General features: G+C 39.8%; 1 protein-coding gene across 1 annotated transcript in view; it reads right to left on the reverse strand.

Moving 5' to 3' along the window:
• Positions 1–712: 712 nt before the first annotated feature.
• Positions 713–16,446, reverse strand: part of il17rd (interleukin 17 receptor D) — an 80,772-nt gene continuing 65,038 nt past the window's right edge. The window contains exons 10-12 of the mRNA XM_020512318.2: positions 14,913–15,073; positions 8,460–9,390; positions 713–3,270 (exon numbers count right to left, since the gene is read on the reverse strand). Of these exons, the coding sequence (XP_020367907.2) occupies positions 3,173–3,270; positions 8,460–9,390; positions 14,913–15,073 (1,190 nt within the window). The 3' untranslated portion in view covers positions 713–3,172. The remainder of the gene's footprint in view (positions 3,271–8,459; positions 9,391–14,912; positions 15,074–16,446) is intronic.

Genomic DNA, 16,446 nt, shown 5'->3' on the forward strand with positions numbered 1-16,446 from the left:
GATACGGTTGCTTAGAATTATGCAAAAATGCCAGTCTTTGGTGCATACCCATCACACTTGACTGCGGATTGGGTGAAAAGCAACTGGCCTCATCCAGTCCAGCCAATAACTTTGATCTGTAGCAACCATGGCATGCGAATACATTTCTAAAGAGCAGAAATTTCAAAACCAGTACCAGTAGGATTACAGTACTGGACCCCACCAGAAGAAAAAGTTGTGGAAGACCTACATGGTGAATTTGGTAAGACATTAGACAGACAGTTGAGTGTAAGAAAGATAAAATAAAACCTGTAGACTTGTAAAGCAAACATCAGGGATGATTCTAAGATCTGCACTGGTTATACACTAGTAATATCATAGATTATGGGAAATTCACATCACAGCTACAGACTAATGCATTCACACACTTCCATATTTAATTCAGGTTAGGATAGTAAGGAGATGCAGTAATCTTAAAAGTATAGAATAATTGGATAAATAACGATTCAAATTTTGTGAAGCTCAGAACAATATCAAACTGAGTTGAAGTCACTGCAATAAAATATCATTTTGACTCTGTTATTCAGTTTTGGATATCTGATATAGAGGGTCAGTTGGGATATCTCCCAGATCACAAGACAGCAGCAACATAAGAATGAGTCTCTATTGGGGAGCCTCTAAAAGTTCTGGTTTTATTTATTTTTTTTAAAAAAAGCACCAGTACAAAAAGACAAAACAGTAGAACATTTTCTCAGTCAGCTTAACTTATAGCTTGTACAAAATAAAGAATACATCAGGCATTTTGCAAAAACTTATAAAAGCAGTCAAAATAACCAAAATATATTACAATTACATCACAACCTACAAAAACTAGGTGTAAACACAGAGTAAATAGTGATGAGCAGGCTGTAGGAAACTAATGAGGGAAACCAACTGCTTAAGATTTATGAAATTAGTGATAGATGGATGTTCATATTTCATACGATATTTGAGATGACTATTTTGGCACTACAGGAATCTTCACTGTACGTCAGCAACCTGAACTCGAGTACAGTATTAAACCCAATCCTCAAAATGTAAAATTAATGAAGGTGATAAAATGAATTATACTTCCTATCAATTTATCTACCAGATTCACATCAAAATCTTTACTAGAAGTCTTTAGTTTTTAAAACTGCATACGTTAAAAACACAATTGCGTTACTGTCAAATAATTGGCTTAATAATCATGACATTACAATATCTCAAGAGGTTTATCGAGTAGAAAAGGAAAGTATCAGGTTTGATCTCCAGTTTGCACTAAGTTGCTGAGTGCCAGCAGTAGTGGGGCAGGGAAAAATAACACATACAGCTGCCGCTCCAGATGTCGATCTGGTCACCACCTACTGGATCAGCATGTCTAGGCACGGTGAAGGTCAGAGTCAGTTGGGATATCCCATACTGAAATAACCTTCCAATATGACACCATGCTGGAGACAGTAAGGACTGCAGATGCTGGAAGCTAGAGTCAATAAATATGGAGCTCGAAAAGCACAGCCAGTCAGACAGCATCCGGGGAGCAGGAAAGTCAATGTTTCAGGATGAAAGCCTTTGTCAGGACCCCAAAGTCCTGACAAAGTGTGCGGTCCATAACGTTGACTCTCCTGCTCCTCGAATCTAACTGCTTTTCCAGCTCCACATTTAATGACATCATGCTATCAGGTCAGGAATGGAAAAAGGACCATGACCTTGCACACAATTAACACCAATAACTTTTAAAAGAAACATGGAATTCTGTTAGTTATAACAATGTGATTCACAAACCACATTGAATTAAAATCAATTTTAAAAAGTTGATTATTCAGATGACATCATACCAAAACTAATCTCCGCCACATCAATAACTTACGATATTGACTATGGCTGTGAATGTTGGATAAGTTGTTCTTGTGTGAAATTCACTTGTCAATAACAGTGAAATTACAAAATGCATCTCACAGAGAAAAGAAACAATAAAGGAGTATACCAACAGGTTATATTCCTGTCTCTGGCATACATCATTCGATATGCTGTACCTAATAATACCACACAAGCTGCTAATGCTATCCATATACACATGGAATGATGTACTCTTGTCTCAAGCTGGAGAGCCAATTTCATTTTATAATGTCCAGGGTGGGTAATGTGGATAAATTACATTGATAATTGGATTGTAAATCAATATAACAAAATGGTTGAGTGGGTGAGAGCAGTGTCCAAAACACGACCCTGTTAACTTCATTTTGGGAGTTACAACATGATAGTTTGAAAACTATTTACAGCTATTTGACTTTAAATTATTCAACAATTATTCACTAAAAACTACACTTCATTATTTTCTTAGCTGCATCTGACATTTTGAAAATGCAGAATTGTTTTGTAGTTCAAAAGATTGTTTAAGTTAGTTTAAATGCTTCGACCAGAATTCATATTAACGGATGTCAGTTGAATTTTTAAAAGAAGTATTGTTTCAACATTTCTGAAGTAGGGTCGAGGCCCGAAACGTCAGCCTTCCTGCTCCTCTGATGCTGCTTGGCCTGCTGTGTTCATCCAGCTCTACACCTTGTTATCTCTTGTTTCAACTAGATTCATTATACAATTATCCCCTCCCAACTGGGTGCAGCAGTGCAATTATCTGTAATATGTCATCGGTAAATATACATATACACAATGTTAGTTGAAATCTAATAGTTAATTCTGGTCTCTGCCACATGGAAACATTCAGACAAATCATATAAGCTTTTACAAATAATTTCAGCAATAATATTCTATGCTAAGTCATCATTCTTTTTATCTTAAGAAACAGGTGTAAATATTGGTAAATTAAATCAGTTAAACATATCAGATTTGCCATTGATCACGAAGATTGATATTAATTTCTAAGATGCACAAATGGTCCAAATCAGTACACAAAATTAAATATCATGTTAAACAGTTAAGAGCATCAAATTAGTGTCAGAAATATGATATAACTGTAATTAAATATTGATCCCAAACTGACTGACCCTTGTGTTAAAACAATACTATTTACTCAATGCTGCCACATGGCGTTCAAATACATTTCTTAATGTATTGATGTTCACAGTGTTGTTAAAATGGTCACTATTGTAGGGCTTGTTAATGAATATACAGCTGAGAAGGTAAAGTGGCAATGCATTCCCTATGATATGGAATGTTATAGGGTTACTGTAGCACTTATGTGTCTGTCCACTTCCACTTTACACAGTCCAGAAACTGATGATTTTGTTGTGAGAATTGGTGGCTCGTCTTCACCTGGGGGAGAAAAATAATATAACAAGTGAAAATCAAATGATGCACTGTAAAAAGTAGATCATCAAAATCGAACATAAACTAAACTTTTGGCACATTTTGGTCGAGGACCCGGATCTCGAATGCACTGCTTGAAATTGAGGTAAAGGCAGATTCAATCCTCACTTTCAGAAGAGAATTGGACAAACATTGAAGGGTATGCTAGATGCATGGGTACACCACCATTCAGAAGCTCCCTTCAAAACACATGCCATCTTGACTTGCAACTACATCACCATTCCTTCATTGTTATTGGGTCAAAATCCTAAAACTGTCTTCCTAATAGCAATCTGGGCATCCTGACACTCCAAGGTACAAGAAGGCAACTCACAACCTCTTTCTCCAGGGCAATTAGAGATGGGCAAAAATTGTTGGTGTAGCCAGCAATGTCCACATCTCATGAGCAAATATAAAAGAAGTTACAGGTTTACAGGGAACAGACAGGTGAGTGGAATTAGCTGAGTTGCTCTAGTAAGAATGCAATAATTCCGCACCCCTCACAAAAAAAATCAGAATATTAATTTCTGCACTTGAAAACAAAGTAGGAGGTATCATTCTAGTGTGTCTCCTAATGTTATAAGTCACCGTGGAAGTAAATGAATCTGTACCATGAGGTGAAGTGCAGAATTGAATCATATGGGTAGTTCCCATGAGAACAGGCACAGGTTTGAATGACACAGTTATTTGACATCAAATAACAATTGCCATCTTTTCTGTCCCACTGGTGAGTTTCAGCTCACTAATAATTCACTGGGGTGAATTTCCCCTCTCAGTTGTCTAGCAACAGTACATAATTATGTAGTGATACCTCCGAGGAGACATTACCTCATGTTATAACTGCGACATATTTAAAATGGGTAGTTGAGAGGGAAGAATTAATCAGAGAACAGCGGGAAATTTGCTAATGTAATCCTGCTAAAGAACTGACTTTGTATTTTAGCCTTTGTTTGATAGAGAAGGAAGTAAGTAATAATATCTTGAAGTAACTAATTGATGCTACAATTGTATAACTAATAGCAATTTAAAATGTTGACCACAGAACTTTTAAACTGAGATTGACCCTTAAAGCACCCGCAGTTCTGATATCCTTACGTGAAGTAATCTCTGATATAGAATGTGTGTTAATGAGCTTTGCTGACTAAGGGCAAACCATCATATACTAATCCCAAGCTTGAAGAAATATAATCATGGATATACATTGCAAGAGCTAGTTAGTCCTGCAGAAGAACATCTTTACAAAGTACCTTCTGAGCTAAAATTTATTTTGGCAATAAAATAAAAAATGTGAGGTAAACAGTAGCACAATGAAAAAGGAACTTGTTCTTGAGGAACTCAGTTAATCAACTATTGATAAAATATAGGTTATTTATGGGTTTCTTTCTATATAGATTTTTAAAATAATGTTGGTATAACAATGTAGAGAGACATATATTGTCAGAACAATTTGAAGGTAAATAGCATCTTTAACGTAGCAAAACTTCTGAGATACTCAACAAACATGTCCTTAATAATAACACCTTTGACATCGATCCACTGGAGGAGATATCAGGCACATAACAAAAAGTCTGCTCACCAAAGCAGATTCAACAAGCAACTTAAGAGAGCAGAAAAAGTGGACAGGTTTAGGGAGGGAATTCCAGAATTCATGGTTCTAAGGAAGGGTCAGTCGACCCAAAACGTTACCTCCGATTTCTCTCCACAGATGTCGCCAGACCCGCTGAGTTTTTCAGTAATATCTGTTTTTGTTTCTGATTTACAGCATCTGCAGTTCTTTTGGTTTTTATTCCAGCATTTAAGAACTTGGCAACAGAAGGTACTGTCACCAGTACTGGAATTACTAAAATCAGGAATTTGCAAGAGGCTAGATTTACAGCAGGATAGATATCTCACATACTTGTATCGACAAAGGAGATTACAGAAATAGGGAGGGGCAAGGCCATGGAGGGATTTGAAAACAAGGGTGAGGATTTTACAATTAAAGTGTTGTCAGTCAAGGAGACAAGGAGTCATGTTACAGTTGTATAGGACTTTGGTTCGACCACATTTGGAATACTGCATACAGTTCTGGTCGCCACATTACCAAAAGGATGTGGATGCTTTGGAGAGGGTGCAGAGGAAGTTCACCAGGATGTTGCCTGGTATGGAGGGTGCTAGCTATGAAGAGAGGTTGAGTAGATTAGGATTATTTACATTAGAAAGATGGAGGTTGAGGGGGGACCTGATTGAGGTCTACAAAATCATGAGAGGTATAGACAGGGTAGATAGCAAGAAGCTTTTTCCCAGATTGGGGGACTCAATTACTAGGGGTCACGATTTCAAGGTGAGAGGGGAAAAGTTTAAGGGAGATATGTGTGGAAAGTACTTTACGCAGAGGGTGGTGGGTGCCTGGAACGTGTTGCCAGCGGAGGTGGTAGAGGTGGGCACGATAGCGTCATTTAAGATGTATCTAGACAGATACATGAATGGGCAGGGAGCAGAGGGATACAGATCCTTGGAAAATAGGCGACAGGTTTAGATAGAGGATCTGGATTGGTGCAGGCTTGGAGGGCCGAAGGGCCTGTTCCTGTGCTGTAATTTTCTTTGTTCTTTGAGACAATGTTTGTCAGTGAGCAGAGGGGTGATGGGTGAATGAGACAGGATTTACCACAAGTTAAAATACAGTCAATAATTTTGAGCAAATTTAAAGAAGGTAGAAGATGGGTGATTGGCTACTGGAAGGAACAAAATGCATAGGTAAAGTTTCCAGCAGGAGGTGAACTGAAGCAGGAACTGAGTTAAGCGATGTTCGGTGGTTAGCACTGCTGCCTCACAGCGCCAGGGACCCGAGTTCAATTATAATCTCAGGCAATTGCCTGTGTGGTTGTTGTATATTCTCCCCGTGTCTGCGTGGGTTTCCTCCAGGTGCACTGGTTTCCTCCCACAGTACAAAGATGTGCAGGCTAGGTGGATTGCTAAATTGCCCATAGTGTCCAGGGATGTGAAGATTTGGTAGATTAGCCATGGTAAATGCAGTGTTATGAGGATAGGATAGAGGGGTAGGTCTGGGTGGGATGCTCTTCGGAGGGTTGGTGTGGACTTGAGGGGTTGAATGGCCTGCTTCCACAATGTAGGGATTCTATGAATGTTACAGAGAAAGGAAAGCTATTAAGTACCAAATTTTAATGTCAATTCATATTTCTTTTATTCACTCTTTAGACATGGGCATTACTGCGTGGCCAGCATTTATTGCCCATTTGCAGTTGCCCTTGAGAAGGTTCTGGTGAGCTGCCTTTTGGAACCGCTGCAATCCACCTGCTGTAGGTTGACCATCAATGCCCTTAGGGAGGGAGTTCTAGGATTTTGACCCAGCAACAGTGAAGGAACAGAGACATATTTCTGAGTCAGGATGTTGAGTGGCTTGGAGTGGGAGTTGCAGGTGGTGGTGTTCCCATGTATCTGCTGTCCTTGTCCTTCTAGATGGAAGTGGTTGTGGGTTTGGTAGGTGCTATTTAAGGATCTTTGGTGCATTTCTGATGTGCATCTTGTGGGCGGTACACACTTCTGCTACTGAGTGTACAGTATTTGAAGGTATGATCAATCAGCATACCAAGTTCCAAGCTGTAATTCACCTCATCATCAGCCAGAACATTGGTTAAATATAGTTTCAATATTGATTTAACTAGTATTGCTGTACTATATGCTTACTATATTATAAACATTTGGCCTTAACAGATCAACAACTTCATTGGTTATGAAAGATGGAAAGAATACACATCATAAATAAATACATTTTCTAATAATCGTGTAAAACTGTTAGTGGAAGAGAGATGGAGAAACAATACTGTTTCCCTTGACACTAATCATATTAAACACTTGTTTATTTAAAATTATAAGATGATAAGTATTGAAGTGTTTAAGAGGATGGCATCTCAAATGGATGTTAGACACATTCCCATAGGAGGGGATAGAAATTCAAGAGTAACTTGTACCAGGACATTAATTGATGGAATCAACGATTTGGGGATAGGAGTTCATGTTTAAATTTGTAATTATAGCTACTTACGTTGAATCCAGTGAAAAGTTTCATCTAAATGAAGGGGATTCATAATTATTGATATCAAATTGATTAGTCTTAAGGACCTTTTTAAAAGTCTAATTTTGAGACGACTACTTTTCATTTTTATTCCTCTATTTATACATTGCAACGAGAGGCAATAGATCTCCTTCATTATCCAATGTGAACACAAAAACTGACACAATACTGGTAAGTAGGCACTTATTTGTGAAAATGAAGCTCCTTCAACTTCATTAGTAATCCAGGTAAAAATTTCTGATATTGGGCATTTATTGCTGAAATTATGAAAAAAAATCTTCATACATTTGGCTTCATTAGCTTGACACAACAGCACCCTCATGAGGCTTTAGAAGGTTATTGCACCATTATACAGAAAATTGCAGAACTGATGGGCGAGGATGTGCTTTTAGAAGCACACATCAGAATAAGATTCCCAATAAACAAATGGTATATTAGAAATTTAGTTCAATTACCTGTGGTACTGTGAGGGAAATATCACACACCATTTCACGTGGAGATTGAGGATGGGGTAGAGTTCTTAACAGATCAAATTTTGCAATCTTACTGGATGAAATAGTATTTTCTCATACTTTTCTTATTGAAAATCTTTAAAAGTGCATCAAGGTACCATTGTGAATTTTAAAATTTGTTGGTATCATATAATCCATCAGAGTCTTTTATTCAGGCTTTCACTGCTGCTGAAAACTGGGTTATTTCTTGTTTTAATCCACATTACTTACAGGGATTGATATCAGTTCGTGGAAAATGAACAATCAACTCTGATATTATGCATGTTGCTCTCTAGATTAAATTCACAACCAGCCCTAGACCTTTGCAATAGATTTCTATTTCTTGCTTGTTCTATTTTTATTTGTTCTGCGTTAAGATTATCAATTGATTACAGTGGAATCAAATTGAAGGATAGCTTTTTAATGTAAACTCCATTACAAATGGACTGGATATCTAAATTAATTTCACTCAGGATTCCCATCATCAGGTGCATTCTGATACAAATCTGCAATGTATTTTAGTACAAGCTATAATGCATACTGTTGGCTGTAAACTTTTGAATATGGTTGGTACTTGCAAGATATCTTACCTAGCCCTGAGGATGAGGAGACGCTATCTGCAATGGAGCCAGTTTCTGTCTGGTCTGAAGACAGGCCATCCATTAAAGGCAGTGATAATTCTGAAGAAGGAATGGAAGAATCATATATCCCAGAGTCACGTGGCATTTCAGGCAGGTTCACAGCTGCTACCATCCGTGGAGGGGGTCTAAGCAGAGAACTGGCATCTTGGTGATCAGAAACATCTGCATCTCCAATGATCCTCAAGTGCTGAATTACGGAATAAGACACTGAATTAACAGGGGTGACATCTGCAATGGTTTTCAAGTGAAAATCATGCTCAGTTACTGGTTGCTTGAAAACCACCTCATTCAGAACAAGTCCAGAGTCAACACGAACTGGTCCTTGATGGTGTGGCAGTAAGGGCAGACGTGGCACTAGCTGTTTTTCAAACCAGTCAGGCTCTTGCTCAATAAGTTGCTTCATATTAGAAATGGCTATATACAAGGAACGTCCAGATTTAGTTCTGAAATAGTTGCTTTTGCGAATGTTCACTTCAGTTGGGTCCCGGTCTGGCTGGCCATGATCTCGAGCATGTAAGTGAGAATACAACTGAGGGAAATGGTCCATTAGTTTGTACTTGCATGCCAAATCTAAGGCACCAGGAATGTCTGCTTCACAAGAGTAGTCAAAATAGACGGCGATGAATTTAGAGGGATTGCTGGAGTTTAGTCGTGCTTGGCGTAGTCTCTCTGCTATCATAGAAACAGCAACAATAAAAAGTTCTCCTTGCCCACCATCTCTAGAGCTGCCTTTATGTTTACGATGTTTCTTTTCTATGAAGAACTTCATTCCTTTTGAACAAATAACGATGATATAATGGGACTCCATGATCTGCTGTCTGAGCCAGTCCATTTGCCCCTCCTTGTAGATTTCCAAATGTTCCCATATATCCAAGGCAACCTATTTAAAACAAAACAAAAAGAACCTCAATTTTGTGTAGCTGATAAGACAGCCTTCTCATCAGCACAGTAGTTTTCTCAATAATGAGAGAAGTCATGTGATTTTTTTTTCCTAATACTGGCTTCATCCCTGCATAATAATAATGTTGCAAGTGAGGTTAATACAATTCCATTCTCTCCAAAAAAGCCATACGAGTTCATTCTCTTTACTCCCAACCAAAAGCGTAATGACGGCATACAGACCACGATCAATAGCCAGCTATTTTAAGAAGACAGATTGCAGGCAAATCACTTCACTTAGCGGTAAGCCTGATCCATATACTGAGGATAAAGGATGTCAACTTGAGTGACAAGGCACACTAATAAATGTGCTATCTTTCAAAGTATGGCAAGAAAGATTGTAGAACAAGAAATAACTGCAAATGCTGGAGATCTGAAACAAGAACAGAAATTGCTGGAGAAAACTCAGGAGGTCTGACAGCATCTCTGGAGAGAAAAAACAGAGTTAATGTTTCAAGTCCAGCTGAAAGCAGCTGGGAAATGCTGGTATTTATGCTGACGCTGGGGTCTGGGGTTGAGATGGGGGTGGTGAAGGATTAAGTCTAATAGATGGAGATGATGCCCAGAGACAGAAAATGAAAGAAACAGAGAGAGAAAATACAGGAAAAGCAGACAAAGGGATTACTGATAAGCCAGAACACAGATAAATGCTGAATGGATGCTAACAGGAAATGTAAATAGATGAAAATGTGTAGGCTGTGCTGGGAACAACCCATACAGACGAGGACCAGGGGGTGTGGGAATGGGTGATGAACAATGAGTAGGGTGCTCACGCTCTGAAATTGTTAAACTCGATGTTGAATCCATATTTTCAGCTTGTGCTCAGGATACAACAGGCCAGCTATGAGACACAGCCAAGCAGACGAGGCAATAGAACTACACCGCCTTCATGCACACCAAGAACAGAAAACTGGAGAAACTTGGCATCACCACCAGCTGTAACCAAGCCTCCCCTGGTACCACAGTTGAAACCAGTATCACCACAGGGAAATCCATCATCAACTTGTCTGACCAAACCCTTCAACAAAATTGAAGTTCTCAGCTGAGGTCTCAATTCTGCCCCACTACTAAAGTGGACCCCATTGTTCTGACGGCAGACGTGGAGGAATTAATTAGGTGAATGAGGCTCCAGGAATTCTTCCACAAGTCCCAAGATGTCAGCAGCGAGCCCAATGAGTCAAACCAATGAACCGGAACAGCCAACAGGGAGAGACCTGTGGCGCAGCGACCAAAGAAGAAAATCGAATTAGACCCTTCCAGAAGGCCGCTTCCCCAGGCTCAACAGGTATGCTCAAGCCATCAGGAGATGCATTACTGCCAGATACATCAGCCGCACTCACAAGATAGCGCAGAACGTCACCCAGGCACAACGCAATACCATCCACGCTCTCAAGACCAATTGCAACATTGTCATCAAACCAGCACACAAAGGAGGAGCCAATTGTCATACAGAATAGAACAGACTACTGCAAAGAAGCAAACTGACAACTGAATAACCAGGAACACTACTGACAACTACCTGCCAATCCGACCAAAGAACACACCTGTCAACTGAACAGACTGATCAAGACCTTTGATCCAGACCTAAAGAGTATCCCATGCATTCTCAACCCACATACTTCTCGCATAGGACAGTTCTACTGCCTTCAAAGCCAATGCACCGAGATACCCCATCATACCAGGCAATGGGACCCTGTGTGAGAACCTCTCTGGCTATGTCGAGGACATCTTGAAACCGATTGTACAAGGAAACCCCAGCTTCTGATACAACACTACAGATTTCTTACAGAAACTCAGCAGCCACAGACCAATTGAAGCAGGAACATTCCTCGTCATAATGGACGTTTTGGCACTCTACACCAGCATACCCCACAATGACAGCATCGCTACAACAGCCCCAGTCCTCAATACCAACAACTGCCAATTTCCAGACACCCTCCTACAACTCATCCGCTTCATTGTTGACCATAACATCTTCACCTTCAACCACCAGTTCTTCATCCAGACACACAAAATAGCCATGGGGACCAAATCTGCATCCCAATATGCCAATATTTTCATGCGGAAGTTTGAGCAAGACTTCTTCACTGCACAGGACCTCTGACCAACACTATACACCAGATACATCGATGACATTTTCTTCCTTTGGACTCATGGCGCGGAATCACAGAAAGGACTACATTGCGATATCAACAAGTTTCATCCCACCACCATACTTACCATGGATTAATCTTCAGAATCAGGCTCATTCTTGGACACACGCATCTCCATCAAGCATGGACATCTCAGTACTTCACTCTACTGCAAGCCCACGGATAACCTCACGATGCAGCACTTCTCTAGCTTCCACCCTAAACATGTTAAAGAAGTCATCCCCTATGGACAAGCCCTGTCCATACACAAGATCTGCTCAGATGAGGAGGACTACGACGGACACCTAAAGATTTTGAAGGATGCCCTCATAAGAACGGGACATGGTGCTCAACTCTCATTCGCCAGTTCTGACATGCCACAGCGAAAAACCACAATGACCTCCTCAGAAGACAGACACAGGATATGACCAATAGAGTAAACTTCATCATCCAGTACTTCCCTGGAGCAGAGACACTACACCATGTTCTTCGCAGCCTTCAACATATTATTGATGACGACGGGCACCTCACCAAGATCATCCCTACACCTCCACTTCTTGCCCTCAAACAACCGCCAAAACTTAAACAGATCACCGTTCACAGCAAACATCGACCACAACACCACATGACCCTGCCATGGCAACCTCTGCAAGACATGTCAGATCATCGACATAGAAACTACCATCACACGTGGGAACACCACCCACCATGTACACGGCAGATACTCGTGTGACTCGGCCAATGTTGTCTATCTCATACGCTGCAGAAAAGTATGCCCCGAAGCATGGTATATTGGCATATTGGTGAGACCATGCAGATGCTACGTCAATGGATGAATGGACACTGTGCATCAATTGCCAGACAGAAACATTCCCTCCCAGTCAGGGAACACTTCAGCAGTCAAGAACATTCAGCTTCCAATCTTCACGTAAGCGTTCTCCAAGTCAGCCTTCGAGATACACAATGACGCAGAATCACTGAGCAGAAACTGATAGCCACATTCCCTACCCAGGAAGACGGCCTCAACCTTGATCTTGGATTCATGTCGCGCCCACATGAGACCCCACCACACTATTCTGTATTTGTATAATCTTCCATACTGTCCTGTTTTGTCACCATCACCTGGATAAATTCTTATGATCTCTCTATCTTAATTAGTTTGTACAGTTTTGGATTACTTATGATTTTGGTTAGACTTTCGGCATGCAACTCATATCTATTATGTTATTCCAGTCATACGGTTTATCTCCAGCACCATCTTATTTTTAATGTTTTGTAATTATCTCTCTGCCTCATTGAATCCCATTATAGATCATCCCTTGTCTTGTTATTCAGCTGTTGACACTTCACTCACATCGTCTAACATTTCAGATCACCTGCAGGGACTTATTATTCGGCACTCCACTCCCACATTTCTATGGTCTTTTGATCTCTCTGCCCTTGATCTCTCTCACTCCACCTGACTTAGGGGCTATGCTCCGAAAGCTTACGATTTCAAATAAACCTGTTGGAATATGACGTGGTGTCGAGTGACTTCTGACTTTGTCCACCCCAGTCCAACAACGGTACCTCCACATCATGAGTCCTGAAGGCTGTGAGGTACCTCAGTGAGGATGAGGTGTTGTTCCTCCAGTTTGCACTGAGCTTCACTGGAGCACTGCAGCAGACCTGAGACACGGATATTGACATGGGAACACTGTGGTATACTGAAGTGGCAGGCAACTAAAAGCTCAGGGACATTCTTACAGATCAACCAGAGGTGTTCTGCAAAGCAGTTGCCTCGTCAGCATTTTGTCCACCCACTGCAGATGAGACCACATTTTGAGCCCTAGAAAACTAGTACGTACAATGTTTAGAAACAAGAAATAATTACAGAGGCTACACATTGTCAGGTTAAGACATATGAAAGCACGATATTATATTCACTTCTTTCTGGATTCAGGTGGTATTTTTGACTAGGGCTCTCAGTTATTACTTGCTGGGAAGTGAGTGCAACAATAAAATGACAATAGTTTTTGCCTGATTGGAAAAGTAATTACTCAAGGCTAGATGATGTCTATAGTAGCTACAACATGTAGCAGCAAGCAAACACATGTTATATCTTTGCTAATGACCTTGAAGGGACAGAGAGATGCAGCATGAAATTGGATGTAATACAAAAAGATAGGAAGAGAAGCCCAAAAAAAAAATCTGAGTTTGAGTAATAGCTTATTTTGTGAAAAATGTTAGATTTAGTCAGGTTGAAACTGTTGGCGTGTTTTATATTGTTTAGAACAAAGTATAAGGATGGAAATCTCCAAATTTGGGAGTCACTTTAAAGGAATACTTGGGTGTTGAACCTGTAATAAGCCATATTTAAATTCTGCATGATTGATATTTACCTGCAAGGAAAATCCACATAAACCTCTTTATCATAGCAAAACTAAAAATAAATGTCATGCCGTATGCATCAATTCAGAAGGGTACATTATGCAAATACTGTTCTGGAATCATAGAATTCCTACAGTGTGGAAGCAAGCCATTCACCCATCGAGTCCTCATCAACCCTCTGAAGAACATCCCACCCAGACCCACCCCTCTACCCTATTCCTGTAACCCTGCATTTCCCATGGCTAATCCACCCAGCGTGCACATCCCTGGACACTATTTTGTATGCCCATAAAAGGCCAAAAGTACACCTTCAAAGAAACACTAACTGAGCCAGGGATCACCTTGAATTTTGTTTCACCAGTGCATGAAGCACAAACTGCTATTTCAACATTAGGAACCTCAAATTCCTATCAATATAGCTCAAAATGTCTTAAAATGATATAGCTCAAAATGTCTTAAAATGTTATTACAATTTGGCAAATTTCCAATTGTGATACTAATATTGCATTAGGGGATGTGCTATCTACGTGCTGCAAGTGTGTATTACTTAAACTCACAAGTCTGTTTACCAGTCAGTAAACAATAGCTCAAATGGGTCAAATAAGAATCTATTGTTAGTGTTGGATGGGTCGATGCAGATGTCTCAATGAAGGCAACTTGCATTTATATGACGCTTTAATTGCAATAAGATGACCTAAGGTGCTTCACTAGAGCATTATCAATATTGTTTAGAAGCCACATCAGGGGTTATAAGGATTGGTAATCAAATGTTTTGAAGAGGTAGGTTGCACAGACGCCAATTTTGTAAAACATCTTCAAAATGCAGGCACCACTTTGAAAACAGATTAAAACATCTTCACAGTATAAACTACAGCAGACTTTTAATGACTCTGGCACATACCTTTACAAGAATTCCTGCCAATAGTTTTCCAAATAATTAGCATAGGGAAAAGAAACTTACCTCACAGCCACAGAAGTCCTGGAGGAAGAATGCAAAGCACTGAACGACACTGAGGTGTTTCTGACAGTCTTTACTGGAATAACAGATGAAAACTTTTGGCTTGGACCTTGGTGATGGAGATGATTCAGAATTCTCCTCATCCAGTTCTGAATACACTGGATCTAAGAAGATTTGAACAGAATTGCAACCTTACTATGTGAGCTGTTCAATCCAAACACAACACCTCATCTACACACCAAAGCATCCTTACTTTGTACAGGAATACAAGACCTGATTTTCAAATACACCAGCACTTTTATGGTTGTCAAAACATTGCACTCTAATGTATTAGAACATGAACAAAACAAGCATGTCAGATGCCTTTAAAATAATTATCAATTGAAAAACTAAGAATGCTTTAGCAAAATGGCTGCATCAATTGGAAAACAGGTTGAATTCATTAAACAAGAGGCTTGAGAAGTTAGAAATAAGCAAGCATTTTTGCCATAGGGAAACCCAGAACTGAGACACCCTGTTTCAGATAAGGAAAACTATGCTTACTAACCCCTGAATGACATGGGCGAGGTTGGTATTGGACACATAACAACCCTAGCATAGCACATCTCGAAATCACTCAGAGTACAGTTCACTACCTTAATGCTGCACTTTGCAGCACATCAACATCTTTCATTTCAAACACATGCAATGTCTAATTATGCTGAATACAAATCCTGGCCACAAGCAATCTTGACCATGTATCTGATTATGAGAAATGGATCACAGTCATTTCAATGAAGCAGAAGCAGTCACAGGTGACTTTTAAGTATAAACTACGGGCCACAATTCACAAAGACAATCCAAAATCTGATATGCTTCACAGGAGCAGAGAGCTTCTCTACTCTCACCTTGTACTGTAAATATTCAGCAATATGCTCATACATTCAATGCTGCATTTCATGGGTGATGTGGCGGCTTGGGGAGTAGGGTAAACAAGGTTTCAGTAATCCTACTACACTTACAATCTCCTACATTAATAGCATGACATGGCTATTAAAATACAAAGTACCAAAGTGACATACCTGCTAATGTACATCGCTTGCTGAGCAAAAATAATGAATTTAATGCATATAAAATGTATGACACAATAGCAAGGCTAATTGATATATTAGATTGCTGTACATCTGTCCTCCTATGACCAACATTTTTAAACCCCAATTCCACTTATGATCAGACATTTATATTTAGCAAATATTTGATGGGCTGAAACAAAATAAGGGAAATATTTGTGGACCTGCTCTTGTCTTATTTTCTGAGGAGGAAACCTCAACTAGATGAAGAGAGCAGGATCAATGTTATCGTTGGCAGAGTCACGGAGGCTGAGGGGTGACCTTATAGAGGTTTATAAAATTATGTAGGTCATGGATAGGATGAACAGCCAAGGTCTTTTTCCCATGGTAGGGGAGTCAAAAGCTAGAGGGCATAGGTTTAAAATGAGAGTGGAAAGATTTAAAATGGAACTGAGGGGTAAATTTTTCACGCAGAGGGTGGTGAATGT

The sequence above is a fragment of the Rhincodon typus genome, chromosome 16 (assembly GCF_021869965.1).
Source record: "Rhincodon typus isolate 14 chromosome 16, sRhiTyp1.1, whole genome shotgun sequence".
Lineage (NCBI taxonomy): Eukaryota > Metazoa > Chordata > Chondrichthyes > Orectolobiformes > Rhincodontidae > Rhincodon > Rhincodon typus.